Below are 15,640 nucleotides of genomic sequence, written 5' to 3'. Positions count from 1 at the left end.
GTCTAAAGAAAAAACAGCTACACCATAAAATACAGAAAATCACAAAAACGGCAGAATGTGACAAGATATGTATAGAAAATTTTGTCTGTTTTCATATCTGCGCATACTTCTCTGAAAACTAGAATCCCATATATGCAGATAGTAAAGAGCAGTTTTCCTGTTATTACACAGAAAGAAATGAAGAAACCCATTGGTGAAGTTGCAACTGCCGTGGAACAAGTCTGTGTAGAAAAGAAGAAAAAACAATTTGATTTGTAAGCTACAACGGACACTAGAGTTAGCTTCAACCTAAAGATGAATACCGTGTGAATGTATGCTTTAATACTCGTATTTGTACAATTAAGATATGTGTTATGCAACCTGCTGTAGGTAACGAGACGGCAGGTTCAGATTCTTAGCAGCAATGAATAATAAAATAAGTATTCGTAGTCTTTCTCCAGGTTTCGTTTGACAGCTGTAAACACCTAGAAGTTTCGCCAAGGCCGCGCCACGTGGCTGTGTTTACCGGAGAGCGGGGTGCCGGCTGTAAACAAGAGGATTTATCTGCGGCGGTCGCCGGGGAACAGGTTCCAGTGGCGGCTGTGTCTGCTGCGTGGATGCCGCTGCGCCTGGTGGCAGTGCGACGCTGGACATGGCTCCGGAAAGCGAGTGCGAGACCGACCTGCGCGTGCTGGCCGCCGGCATCCCGCTGCCGCCCCCGCCGCCCCCGCTCGGCAGAGACCCCGCCGTGCCGCACGCCCCCGTGCGCACGCACCGCCTCACCACCGACCAGAAGAGGGTGAGTATGACGCTCCCGCATCCAGCTAGTTCCGTCTGGGCATCTGTTACTAAACCGCCATCACAGAAAAGAGTGCCAGTAGCAGGTCGTTTATCTAGCGGTTCGTTTCCCATAATTAGCATGATTGTTGACCGAATTCAAAAATTTAAAAAGCTGCCTTAAGCTACTAATTAGGAGGTATAATCTTCTGTTAAAAGCTTACCACTTTTAAACAAGTATTACCGTTAGAGACTATGTGAGTCGGCCGCTGTGGCCGAGCGGTTCTAGGCGCTTCAGTCCGGAACCACATGACTGCTACGGTCACAGGTTCGAATCCTGCCTCGGGCATGGATGTGTGTGTGTGTCCTTAGGTTAGTTAGGTTTAATTAGTTCTAAGTTCTAGGCGACTGATGACCTCAAGAAGTTAAGTCCCATAGTGCTCAGAGCCATTTGAACCATTTTTTGAGACTATGTGTTTTGTCTAGAGGCAGCATAACGGAAGGCGCACAAATTCCCCGACTTCATTCACTCAGTACTTGAGAATGAGCGCACTTAGCCATTTCCGACAAACTTTACACATAATTTCAAACCTTTACAAAACTTCTTCGTTAAAGGAAAAAATCGCTATTCACGCAGTCGAACTTCAGCAGCAAGCGTGACGTTTCATTTTATAGCAATAAAATGGAACCTCACGCTTTATTGCCGCCTCTATTCGCAACGTAATTTTCAGACAGTATCCACATATACCATTGAATGTGCCTGTCAAATTACATTGTTGTATGACACATAGTTCAGAAGACATGGCGTCATATAGATTTAGATGCGTCAACAACTAGTTTTCACTTAAAATGTCGCGCAGTAAAATTATATATATACATCACTGAATGTAACTGCAAAATTGTGCAACATGTAGTACTGGAGATATGCCGTCATAAACATCGAGATGCATCAAAAACTAGCTTTTGCCTGAAAGGGATCGTAAATTATCCAAACTATATTCATCCAGCGTTTCGTAATGATAACGCTTAGCGACTTCCAAAGAACTTTAACCGCATTTTCAAACTTTTCCCAGAATTATTCTCGCTTGCATGCTTCAAATGTACATCAACTCATTTGTAAAGTAACCAGACATTTTAAGCTGTTTTATACTTGGGAGTTCGATTCTTTAAAGAATCGGAGGTTTACTGGTTGATTTAGATTTTCCTTCCGAATTTTTTAATATCTTTTCCTTCTGATCAAATTACTACAGACCTTTTATAGGCGCAGATGAATAGAATAATCTTCCTTCTACATGTAGCTCTGTCTAGTATCGATTGATATGGTATTATAAATCTATTGAATCTAGGTACTTACATCACTTGTTTTTTTTTTAATCTTTATATTGATCAACTGGCGTCGTGTAACAACTTCATTTGTTCAGTTTTATTATTGCTTCCCTTTTTCGAGTGCCTTTCCATCTTCTCCTAGGGTTTCCTTTCATTTCATGTGTCCAAGTTCTTATTTTGTTCTGCATTGAAACCCTTCCAAATGTAGTATCATGTCTAGAAAGGCTTCCTTCTGTTGTTTCTGTAATACTGGCCCATTTTAGTTCTTTTCTCATGTCCATATTATTGTTGAATTCTTTTTCATGAGGTGCAGAATTTATCCTCGTTAGCCTTAACTCACTTTATTTTTGTTTATTTGTGCGCTTATTTCAACCGGCAATATTAAAACAACCGGGCGCCCTCCTACATCTGATCAAATAACTTTAGAGAATTGATATTGTTATGTGCACAGAACGTGTGATGTACGTAATAACAGTCATAACAGTAGTTACGGAAACAAAACATGCTGTTTCAATAAGGTCAGTTTTCTTAACTTTTTTTTAGATTTATTATAACGTAACGTTCTTCTCGAATGGGAGAATGGACATGATAACAGAAAAATCAACAAAAGTAATGCAATCGATTTAAACCAGGTGATGGTAAACGAATTGTAGTTGAGTTATGCCACTTGGGCAGCAAACTAATTGACGTAGAAGCAGAGAGTACAACTACGTAAAGCACAGATTAACAACAGTCAAAAAATAGAAATTTGTTAACGTCAAACGTTAATTGAAGTGTTATGAACTGTTCTCAACAGGTATTTATCTGTATGCTAACCTCGCACAGAAGTGAAACCTTGACATTAACATCTTAGAAAGGAAAGAATAGACGCTCGCTACAGTGCAATACTGTATGCTACCTGAGCAGCTCTGATTGCTAATAACGAGGTACTGGATCTAAATTGGAAGAAAAGAGATTTATGGCACAGCTTCACCTAGAGAAGGAATCAGCTGATAGGACACTACTGAGACATCTCGAAACAATCAATTTGGTAACTGAGTGAATTGACGAGTGTAAAATTTGTTGAGGGAGACTGAAGCCTGTCTAGAGTAAGCAGGTTCAAGGGATGTGGAATGTAGTAGTTACGCAGAGATGAAGAGGCTTCTACATGAAAGATTAAAAAAAAATGGTTCAAATGGCTCTGAGCACTATGGGACTCAACTGCTGAGGTCATTAGTCCCCTAGAACTTAGAACTAGTTAAACCTAACTAACCTAAGGACATCACACACATCCATGCCCGAGGCAGGATTCGAACCTGCGACCGTGGCGGTCTCCATGAAAGATTAGCTTGGACAGCTGCATCAATTCACTTTTCAGACTGAATACCACAGCAACAACAGAAACGTCTGGTGGCAGCACACAAGTAATCAAATCTAGAGAAGAAGTTAACTAGACGAGGGAAGAGTGGGACAGTAAGGCTAAGAGATGCGGCAGAATGGTGAAAAAACAGAAATACACTCTAAGACAAAAAAAAAATGAATTATCCAAATGTGATGGAAACGGGTAGGTGTGATATAAAGGTAGAGACCAACAAATAACTACAATTTCAGAAAAATTGGATGATTTATTAAAGAGAAACAGCTTCACAAATTGATTAAATCAATATTGCGTTGTCTCCATTATGCAAGCATTGAGTTGTTGGATGTCGTGAATAACGGTAACAACACTCAACACTGCATGACCCTTTAAATTATCATAAAAATTATAACAGTTCAAAAGTCAAGAATGATTATGTGTTTCCAGAAGGTAGCTTTATGATGGTGCTTTTTTCGCAACTACCGTTTTCACGTCAGTATAGACGCATCTTCAGGTTTATAATAATTACATTTCCATAATGTAGGCGGACAATTACGCATTCCCGGCTTTCAGGAAGTTATCCACGTTAAGAGTCAAACCACATTTATGGATTGTCACTGAGTACCCCAAAAGATTCTTGTCAAAATGTTCAGAATATGACCGCTGGAGAAACACTTGGACTCTTTAGGCTCTTTAGCCTTGCATTAGTCCCGTTACACTCTAAGCACCATTTTAAACAGTTTTACAGGATCTGACCATCGATTAATTGTTCTTCAAAATGGATGTGTACTTGCGCGTCTTTCAGCAATACTATCTCATCACGTACGAGAACCAGAATCTGATTTCTCAAAAAATTTATGCAAACGATCTTTGGTACCACCAAGAAATTACATCCCAACTTATGAACCTGGCAGGTGAATTCCATCTGCATATGCTGGCTCATGTAGATTCTTTTGCCGACAATTATCCCTTTAACCTTGGTCTTCTTTAAACCTAGCATTGGCCAACTATTGTTCTCAGTACATCTCAGTACTCTACATCCAAGATGACGGAATCTGACTACCGCTGTCCAGAACTGCTTCCAATTCAATTCCTTGTATCAACACAGTGATTACCTCGTGAAAATTTTATGCACAGGTTCCTCTATTTCCGTTCTCCTGTCAGTTGTCTTACGTCGCAGTGACACACTACCTTTATTGTTATTTGCTGGTGGATTGGGAGACCGAATTTCAACGAACTCAGCCTGATGCTTTGACCTACCTTACCCGTTCAAGCCCAGCCCACACCGGTGACCCTTACTGCATCGGTAGCTGTTACAGCTTGTGCTGATGTAGCCGAAAATGTCTCTCTCCTCGTGATCTGAAACAATCATTGTCCCATTCGTTGTAACATTTTTCATTCAATGTTCGTGGTGTAAGTTTATGGTTTGTTTTGAACATTTCCTAAATGTCCTCTATGTCAATTTTGTGAGGTGTAATACATATATCCCAAATAAGGTTCATCTCTGCACCTCCCGGACACTCCTTTTCTGTCGCCCTCCTGATGTATACAGGGTGTCACAAAAAGGTACGGGCAAACTTTCAGGAAACATTCCTCACACACAAATAAAGAAAAGATGTTATGTGGACATGTGTCCGGAAACGCTTAATTTCCATGTTAGAGCTCATTTTAGTTTCGTCAGTATGTACTGTACTTCCTCGATTCACCGCCAGTTGGCACAATTGAAGGAAGTTAATGTTGACTTCGGTGCTTGTGTTAACATGCGACTCATTGCTCTACAGTACTAGCATCAAGCACATCAGTACGTAGCATCAACAGGTTAGTGTTCATTACGAACGTGGTTTTGCAGTCAGTGCAATGTTTACAAATGCGGAGTTGGCAGATGCCCATTTGATGTATGGATTAGCACGGGGCAATAGCCGTGGCGCGGTACGTTTGTATCGAGACAGATTTCCAGAACGAAGCTGCCCCGACAGGAAGACGTTCGAAGCAATTGATCGGCGTCTTACGGAGCACGGAACATTCCAGCCTATGACTCGCGACTGGGAAACGCCTAGAACGACGAGGACACCTGCAATGGACGAGGCAATTCTTCGTGCAGTGGACGATAACCCTAATGTCAGCGTCAGAGAAGTTGCTGCTGTACAAGGTAACGTTGACCACGTCACTGTATGGAGAGTGCTACGGGAGAACCAGTTGTTTCCGTACCATGTATAGCGTGTGCAGGCACTATCAGCAGCTGATTGGCCTCCACGGGAACACTTCTGCGAATGGTTCATCCAACAATGTGTCAATCCTCATTTCAGTGCAAATCTTCTCTTTATGGATGAGGCTTCATTCCAACGTGATCAAATTGTAAATTTTCACAAACAACATGTGTGGGCTGAAGAGAATCCGCACGCAATTGTGCAATCACGTCATCAACACAGATATTCTGTGAACGTTTGGGCAGGCATTGTTGGTGATGTCTTGATTGGGCCCCATGTTCTTCCACCTTCCGTGCAATGGAGCACATTATCATGATTTCATACGGGATACTCTACCTGTGCTGCTAGAACATGTGCCTTTACAAGCACGACACAACATGTGGTTCATGCACGATTTCAGTCGAAGTGTTCGTACGCTTCTCAACAACAGATTCGGTGACCGATGCATTGGTAGAGGCGGACCAATTCCATGGCCTCCACGCTCTCTTGACCTCAACCCTCTTGACTTTCATTTATGGGGGCATTTGAAAGCTCTTGTCTATGCAACCCCGGTACCAAATGTAGAGACTCTTCGTGCTCGTATTGTGGACGGCTGTGATACAATACGCCATTCTCCAGGGCTGCATCAGCGCATCAGGGATTCCATGCGACGGAGGGTGGATGCATGTATCCTCGCTAACGGAGGACATTTTGAACATTTCCTGTAACAAAGTGTTTGAAGTCACGCTGGTACGTTCTGTTGCTGTGTGTTTGCATTCCATGATTAATGTGATTTGAAGAGAAGTAATAAAATGAGCTCTAACATGGAAAGTAAGCGTTTCCGGACACATGTCCACATAACATATTTTCTTTATTTGTGTGTGAGGAATGTTTCCGGAAAGTTTTGCCTAACCTTTTTGTAACACCCTGTATAGTGAGTCATCAGCAGCTGAAATTTTTCCTGTCGTATTGTTAGCACAACACTTTCAAATCAACGTTACTAAAGACTGAACTTGCGACCTCGCACTCAAGAGCTTCCTTGTGAGTATCAGGTTGCCTTGACAAGGCCGGCATCAAATAAATAAGATGTGAGTGACTATCACCTGAAGAGGTCATTCTCTAAAAATGCATAATCATGGCTGGGTGTGCAATGATTGCTACGATCGTACAAGGAAACAAGGGGTAGACTCTACATACGAATGCTTAAACTCTTTCTGTCATGGATGAGCCCTCAACCTTGAGACAAAACACTGAATCGCATTGTCGAACCATGGATAACAGAAGCGAATCGAAAACACCTAATAATAATTCTCTCACGACGTCAGCCAAATCTCATTAGAATGGACGATTCAAGGTGACAAGGCCTGCATGCTCTGCGACCTGCTGGTAACAACAACTCGTCAGTGATGGTGTGATGAGTTGACTCTTGAGATAGCAGGCTGCGGCTCCCACAGCGTCAGCAAGCCAAGTGTGTTTTCGTCCGCGTCTCCCGAACCAATCCGTCTTCTTCCCCATCTCCAGCCAGGTTTCTCCCAAAATTTTACATTTCTTCTCTGATCTGCACAAGGTACACGCAAGTGCTCTCCCACCAATGGGAATTTTTCCGCCAATGTTTAAGGAATAAGATTTTAATAAGCTGTGGTTTAACAACCCATATAGTAGATTTTTTTAAATGTACAGGATCACTGCCTCCCCGAATGTGAAATTTTGAGAACTGGAGTTCCAAACTTCCATCTAGCTGTTATCTTTCCAAGTCACCCAAAAAGTTGCCTCCCCATGTTGTAAGAGAAATAAATTTGCTGTCTACATGAGGTGGTGCCTAGATGGCGCCCTGTGTCCCCTCAAGCAGGAGAAGAAAAAAATGCTAAGAGTAACTGCTGAACAGCTTTCCTACATAAGCAACAAGATGACTGTCTTTCGACCAGCCATGCATCCTTCAGTTTTCTCGGAAGGCCGATCGGCGAAAATACACAGCACCCGGCTGTCCTTTGACCAGAGGTACTGACTCTTTACTTACTTATTTACCATTGGTTCAAATGTTCAAATGTGTGTGAAATCTTATGGGACTTAACTGCTAAGGTCATCAGTCCCTAAGCTTACACACTACTTAACCTAAATTATCCTAAGGACAAACAATACACCCATGTCCGAGGGAGGACTCGAACCTCCGCCGGGACCAGTCGTACAGTCCATGACTGCAGCGCCTGAGACCGCTCGGCTAATCCCGGGCGGCTTAGCATTGGTCCGAACGCACGACATTGTCCCCCGTACTGAGATTTTTGTATGGAATTCCCAATTGCAGAGTAATTAGGGGGGGGGGGGGTTCAGTTCTACAGAATTTTTGTTCTACACACACCAGCTATCACCATAGCAGGCAATAGAGTGTGTCCAGCAACGTTTACTTGTTTTCAGCAGTTAGGTCATTGTTCCCTAATCTGAGAGGTCCAAGCGGTCAACCCTTTAGAAGTCACCCTTTCTCACCAGGCACTGCCCCAATACGCGAGTGGCCTCCCTTGCTGCCTGCTTTGGCACAGCCAATACTTCTCAGAATCATGCAACTCATTAAATAAGGGATATGCAATTAAATATATAGAATGGAAAATGAATTGAGATACATATTAGCACCTCGATATTTTCAGTGATTGAAATCCCCCATGATGTCAACACAGATATCTAGCAATCGGTTCAATCATCGTATGGTCTTTGGTAAAATGGTGTAGCAGCAGTCAGATACGAAAATTATGAGTCCAACACTTAAATGATACGCTTCGAATTTACTAATTCCAGGAATTAATAACACACGACGGACGAAGCAAGAAGGACACAAAACTAGACTAACGCAAGCGAAAAGGTCCTGGTCAAATGAAGTCCACTATCATCACACATTGGTCTTAATTTCATGGAGATTGTTTTTTTAGCTGACCATCAGTATCCGGATATCCCTATGTAATGCGTTATTAATCGCTGGACGTCATAAGAGGCGGACCCGCCAGTATAAAAGGAGATGGAGAGTTTTGTGTCGTCAGAAGGGAAGCAGTAACAACAGAATGGTTTAGTAAGGAGAGCTGAGTGACTTCGAACGTCGACTGATCATTGTATGTCACCTGAGTAACAAACGATTAAGGAACATTTCACCGCCCTAAATCTGTTGAAGTTGACTGTTGTGTTGCGACAGTGAACCGGAAACACAAAAGAAAACTACAGGTAAATCAAGACCAGGGTGACCTCATTTAGTGATTGAAAGGGACCGTCAAGATTTACGGAGTGTAATTGTAGACATCGAATGAAGTCAGCGGACGAAATCATTCGTAAGTTCCAGAGTGACACCTCAGTCCAACAAGCACAATGACTTTGCCTAGGGAGTTAAAAATAATTGGCGTCAGTGGCCGAGCAGCTCCTCAAAAGCCGCACATTTCTACAGTCATTGCTAAGTGATGCTTGGAGTGAGGTAAACTGAGGCATCACTGCATAGTGTATGACAGGAAACGAGTGATTTGTAGTGATAAATTACGATTCAACATATCCTTGTCCGATAAAAGGGTTTGGGTTAGGTAAATGTTGGAGAACGTTACATAGCATCATGTGCAGAGCCAACAGTGAAATACGGAGATGGTGTTCGGTTTGGGAGTGTTTTTCGTGGTTAGACTTTTGGTCTTCTTATTGTGCTTATGAAATGGTAAATGCGTAAGTATATGAACACATTATACGGCGTAATGAACTGCGCACAGTGGAGGAAAAGTTCGGAGACAACGACGAGTGTATCAGTAGTACAGTGCGCCCTGTCATAAAGCATCGTCTGTGAAGCAATGGTCTGTGGACAGTAACGTCCCTGGATTGAACTGCCCTGCCCAGAGTCCCTCTTGAAGTGATTTAGAATGTCCATTTCACTTCAGCGACAGCATCTAACATCACTACTTTCTCTGGTTTCGGTTCTTGATGAAGAATATGCTGCCATTCTTCCACAGACATTCAGCCAACTCCAACATTGTCCCCAGCGGAGTTAAAGCCGTGATAAAGGGAAAAGGTGGACACACCTCGTATTAAAGTTATCTAGTGGGTATCCAGATACGCTAGATCAGATAGCGTACGTTTAGAGATCAACATTCTATGGAAAAGAATTAGGAGCTGTCGAAAACCGAAAAAAAAACAGAATCGAAGCGTTTGAGATTCGATGTTAGAGAAGGATGTTGAAAATCTGGTGGACTGATAAGTCATTAAGAGTTTCTCCGCATATTGGGCTATGGAGAAAATGAGTCGAAAATATATTCAAAAGAATGAACAGGGTGATATTACATGTGTCAAGAACTCAAAGAATAACTTCTATGGTACTAGTGAGAGTCGTAGAGAGAGAACAAGCTGTGGGGGAAGACACGGATTCAAAATATTGAGCAATTTATTGAGAACATTGAGTGTAAGCTCTGAAATGAAGAGATTGGCACGAGAGGTGATATTACGGGCGGTCACATCTAACCATGGCCCACAAAAACAAATAATGTAACTTTCTGAGAGACACTTAATACCCAAAGAATTAAATCCAAAAACAAGCCCTGAAAATTAAGGACCCGATACTTTTAATAGCCTGAAATTTACATCAGTAATGGACAACTTCCAACTCCGAAAGAACAGATACCATCTTCATATATATGTAGTTAAGGCTCAACAGCCATTTGACCATCTTCTTCTGTGCGGATGCACAAACAGTGCCCGAACTCTTACGGTAATCGGCAGTAAAGTCTCGAGTAATGAGCATAATGGGCAGGGGCACTATGAATATAGTGCGGGACAATAAGTTGCGAATGTGGGTCTCACGGGAGGCGTGCCAGAGATAAGTCCCTGCAGTCTCACTACCCTCTGTGTCCTCGGTGGCTCAGATAGACTGCCAGCACGGTAGCTCAGTGTGTTCGGTCAGAGGGTTAGCTGCCCTCTGTAATAAAAAAAACTTAGTGAATGGGTCAACAATAAATTTGAACATGTGTCAAGGGACGTCCGCCCCGGACAAATGCAACAAACATTAACGAACAAAATGAGATCATAAAAAAGATAGATAGAGCATCTGCCATGTAAGCAGGAGATCCCGAGTTCGAGTCCCGGTCAGAGTCGTGTGAAGTTAGCACCCTTTTTTTCAGAAATGTATATTTTTTCAGAGTTCTTGATAGATATGAAATAGTTCTAGAGTTCTTTGTACAAAATTTCAATAGTCCTGCAGAATTTAGCGAAGAAAACAACAATACCCGAAAAAAATTTCTTATCGAAAACATTCTTTGTCAGTTTTCGAAAAAAATAAATTCATACAACAGTTCTGAACAGAACACGAAGAGCTCTATCGAAAATCCTAATAACATCTCTTTGTGGCGATGATAGTTTATACGGTAACTGTTTTGATGGAAGACCTACTGTATCCACAGAAAAAAATTAATTCGTGCAACGGTTTTGATGAACAGTTCTGGATAACACCCCAAGACTTCTATCGATAATCATAATAACATTTTTTGTGGTTATAATAGTTTGTAAGATAATTGATTAATTGTGGGGCTCACTTACTCTAAAAAAATTATGTCTATTCGTATGTTCTGATGACAGCTCTGGATAGCAATGTAAGAGTTCTATCGAAAGTACTGGTAACATATTCTGTGCAAGTAATTGTTTACGTAGTAACTGCATTTAATAAGGAATGATTATGAGAATTTCCCGTGAAGTTGGCACCCCTTTTACGAGAAACATACATTTTTTCATAGTTCTTTATATGTATGCAATAGTTCTAGATTTCCCTGCTCAAAGCACGAATAGTTCTGCAGAATTTCGGGTTGAAAACAATAACTGGGCAAAATTTTGGTATAGTAAAAAATTATTTGTCAGTTTGGAAAAAATAAATTTGTATAACAGTTCTATTGGCAGTTCTCGATAGCACCCGAAGAGTTGTATTGAAACTGATAAAAACAATTTTGTGGCGATAATAGTTTATACGATAATTGTTTTAATCTGATACTCACTTTCTCTATGAAAACAAAATTCGTAGAATAGTTCTGATGACAGTTCTAAATAGCACCTACAGAGTTCTACCAAAAACTATAATAACATTTTTTGTGACTATAACATTATATGAGATAATTAATGTGAGACTCACTTTTGTCATGTAAAAGTAATAAATTCGTAAAAAAGGTCTGATGGCATTTCTTAATAGGACCCTAAGAGTTCTACCGAAAACTGTAATAACATTTTTTGTGGGAATAACAGTTAATGAGATAATATCATTTACGAGAGATCCACTTGGTCTACATTATAATAAATTGGCACAACCCTTTTGCTGACAGTTCTGGATAGCACCGAAAGAGTTCTTTTAAAAACCCTCATAACATTTTTATGGTGCCAATAGATTATGAAATAGATTGTGTGTTCACTCTGCAGTGGCTGTACGCCGATGTGAAACTTACTGGCAGATAAAAACTGTGTACCGGGCCGGGTCCCTAACCCCAGGCTGTGACGAAGGAACATCGTCACAATATCCTTTCTTCCAGGAGTGCTACTTCTGCAATTTTTGTAGGACAACTTCTGCGAAATTGGGAAAGCAGGAGATGAGGTACTGCTAGAAGTACAGCTATGAGGACGGATCGTAAATTCTCACTTTTATTTTTGAGTTATGTGAGACATAAACAATGTTACAATGTGCAGTACGGTACACAAGAAGCTCTTTTATCCGGGCTGCGTGGGACCGGAAGTAATCCTGATAACCGAAAATCCGGATATATATTCTACTAAATACAAAAAGTCTAAATGTTCAGCACTGTACAAATGCTGGTACACCTTCTTAAGACTGATTGTAGTAACTGTAGGTGAAAGTGTGGGATGTGCACGCTTAGATGATTCAAAGAGAGAAGGCTCGTCAGTGCAAAACAGATGGCTGAGAGGGCAGATACATTCACACAAGCCACTAACCAGGTGGTGTCACACCTGTCGAGAAGCGCACCAAAGGTACAATGAGCTCTGGTGGAGTGCGGTTGGCGTGGTTACTATGCAACTTACTTGATGGACACCAATACACCGCTACATTAATGTACAATACTTGAGAAACAATGTCATTCAAACACTCTGAGCTCCTTTATCACTCAGTACTAGACTAAATTAGCGGCCTAGTGATAAGCAGCCTATGTACCTCACCTACTACATATCTTCGTTTTATAAGAAAAAAAGAGAAAAATACCAAGGCACACGAAATATGAATCAGGATAAACCGGAAATCCGGATTAGTGAGGACCAAATAAACGAGGTTCTTGTTTACAAATTTCGAACTCCTTAGTAGCGTTAATACTTTATTCCCTCAACATAATAACGCCTCTGTCAGTCATGTACTGAATTACTTAGTTCGTTTGTACAATATATTGATTTAAATATACTTACATTTCTATACATTGAAAAAACTTTTGACTCTCACTGTAGTGTAACTCATCAAACTTCCACACTTCCTTTCCAACTAGAACAAATGTTTGCAACAATATTAACGATAGCAATTTCAAATTCATTCGTTACACACAGCACATGTTTTTATGTATCCTAGCGTCTGGTGATGTTCCCACCTAACTTTCATCCATGAGGGTCCTGGGCATATTTTTAGCTGTTAGTGGGTCCTGGATGTCATGAGAGCTCAAAACAATTACAGTTTTACGTAATAAAATTCTTCTGGTTCTTCCTGATTCTAAAAATATACACTTCATGTACAGTACCTCGTCATGCTGATGCTTAAATGTCATTTTGTTTAATTTGGGCGCCGCAGTTTCCGTAGAACCTCGTTTATGTAATATCTTTGAAGAACCTGTCGACTGTCGTATGTGCAGGAAAAATGTTTACATGCCATAAAACAAAATCAGAATGCGTTTCAACAGCAGCAATTTGTTTTAATGGTGGAGTAAAAATGGTTCAAATGGCTCTGAGTGCTATGGGACTTACCTTCTGAGGTATTCAGTCCCCTAGAACTTAGAACTACGTCAACCTAACTAACCTAAGGACATCACACTCATCCATGCCAGAGGCAGGATTCGAACCTGCGACCGAAGCGGTCGTGCGGTTCCAGACTGTAGCGCCTAGAACGGCTGGGCCACTCTGGCCGGCCTGGTGCAGTAAAGATTAAAAACAATGAGCAGAACAGGCATCAAAACTAGGAACAACATGAACAGTGTGCTGGTATGGGCGGACAGGCAACATGTCACATAAACTGAAAAAGCTGCTGAAAGCATGAAAAGGAGGCCAGAATAACAAAGAAGAGAAGTAAAAATAAAGAAAATGAAAAGGACACGGAAGGTATCAACAAGATTATGGAGCAGGAATGGTTTGCAATGTCGTCATTGAGAAGAGAATGACTTACAAATCTTTAGTTTCAGTTTTCTGTAATCAATGTGTTTGCATACCGAGATACTGTTCCCGGTATCTCATCCACTATTAAAGCTACATAAACAAAGCTATGGATGAATAATAATGTAGTGCTTGCCTACACACTGAACCACATTATTCAGCAATGGATTAAGTATTTTAAGCTGCGGTATCTCATATTATGTTCTTAAATCATTAGGAGAAAAAATTTACTCTTAAAATACATTTTTTTTAAATAATCAAAACATGAAACGTAAATATTACTGTTTTGCTGTTTCAACAATGTAATAATTCAAAGAATAAAATTTGTTTTTTATCTTTTATTTGGAATAGCGTTAAGTTTATTGAACCTAAAATAACATTTACGTGTAATTCAGTATGTAAGAAAACATCAATATTCACTGCACAGTGTATTGCACAGATTTACAATTTTTTTCACCTGGAGCTCACAATATACCAATTCTTTGATAAAAGTTTCATTCATGAATCTATTGACAGTCTAGCATTATTAAATTTCAAAGTACCAGTAAAAACTACAGGCTGTGATGTACAGGTCCCGTTAACAGCTCTTCTTCAGGATACACTAAAACCTAGAAGGAAATATGTATGTAGGGAATTCAGTAATAAATAAGCATAGAATTTATGAGGTGTGAAACAACTAAGAAAAATAAGTACGAAAAATATATATATGAAATTTAGGGCATAAAATGCTCTTATTCTAGTAACCAAAACAGGAGGCTGTGATACCAGAAACAAAGATACTAAGAATTAACATAAGAGCTGTATTTGTAATATTTAGATACCAACTTTTAGCAATTGCTTACCTTATAAAGCAAAGTTCCTATGTAGGAACTACTTGTTTCGTCTCGTCGGTCTTGTAGGTGCCATTTGAAAATTTTCCTGTCATGACATACATGAACAGGTGCGGAGAAATTATCGTTTCTTTTGAAACTTTCTGTACATCTTTATACACGTCATTGTACTGCTTCCAGTAGGTTCCATCGAAGACATATGCCGTGTAGTGTTTGATGGAGATATTAGAATGAATGGCTCCAACGAGAGTGTACTCTTGATTGTTGACTACGATTTCTTTCGTGATCGTTTGCAAAACACATTTCTTCCTTTGATTCAGAGGAAACTGATCTTAAGTCAGTTGACAAATTGTTATACTAGTATCCATCATCAATTAGCATCCGAATTTCTTTTCTTCGACTGCTTCTCCTTTACATTTCTTGCATTTTAAATAGTCTTTAGAACTCCATTTGTTGCATCTACAGCCTCTTGCATGAAATTATAACCTAGTCTGAAAAGAACGTACGTATCAATGGAAGTATAATGTCGTTTCACATAGCGTGAATTTAGGCATGTCAGACACGATATATTTTTGTTGCAAATCGGGATATCTTTTAATATTTTCTTGTATAATTCCTGCATTCAGAGACAATATTTTTCGAGAGATTACTCCTTTTTTTTAGGAACGGTATCACATATAAAATATCAAATCTCTGCTTAAAATGCTGGGAGTTTATAATTTTTTGTCCAAAACATCCAAAGCCAGATCCAAAAATGGATGGCCCACCATTTGAATTTTGCTTTTGAAATCGTCACTGAGTGATATTGCTTGCATGAATAAGGTCATCAAAGAATCGAAACCGCACGTTCCCTTCAAGTTGTA

At 40.4% G+C, this 15,640-nt stretch overlaps 1 protein-coding gene across 1 annotated transcript in view; it reads left to right on the top strand.

Annotated features, from left to right (window-relative positions):
* The first annotated feature begins 631 nt into the window (after positions 1 to 631).
* Positions 632 to 15,640, top strand: part of LOC126088372 (urocanate hydratase-like) — a 398,618-nt gene continuing 383,609 nt past the window's right edge. The window contains exon 1 of the mRNA XM_049906510.1: positions 632 to 778. Within this exon, the coding sequence (XP_049762467.1) occupies positions 632 to 778 (147 nt within the window). The remainder of the gene's footprint in view (positions 779 to 15,640) is intronic.

The sequence above is a fragment of the Schistocerca cancellata genome, chromosome 6 (assembly GCF_023864275.1).
Source record: "Schistocerca cancellata isolate TAMUIC-IGC-003103 chromosome 6, iqSchCanc2.1, whole genome shotgun sequence".
Lineage (NCBI taxonomy): Eukaryota > Metazoa > Arthropoda > Insecta > Orthoptera > Acrididae > Schistocerca > Schistocerca cancellata.
The sequence above is the reverse complement of the archived record's forward strand: the minus strand, read 5'-3'. Positions and strand labels throughout refer to the sequence as shown.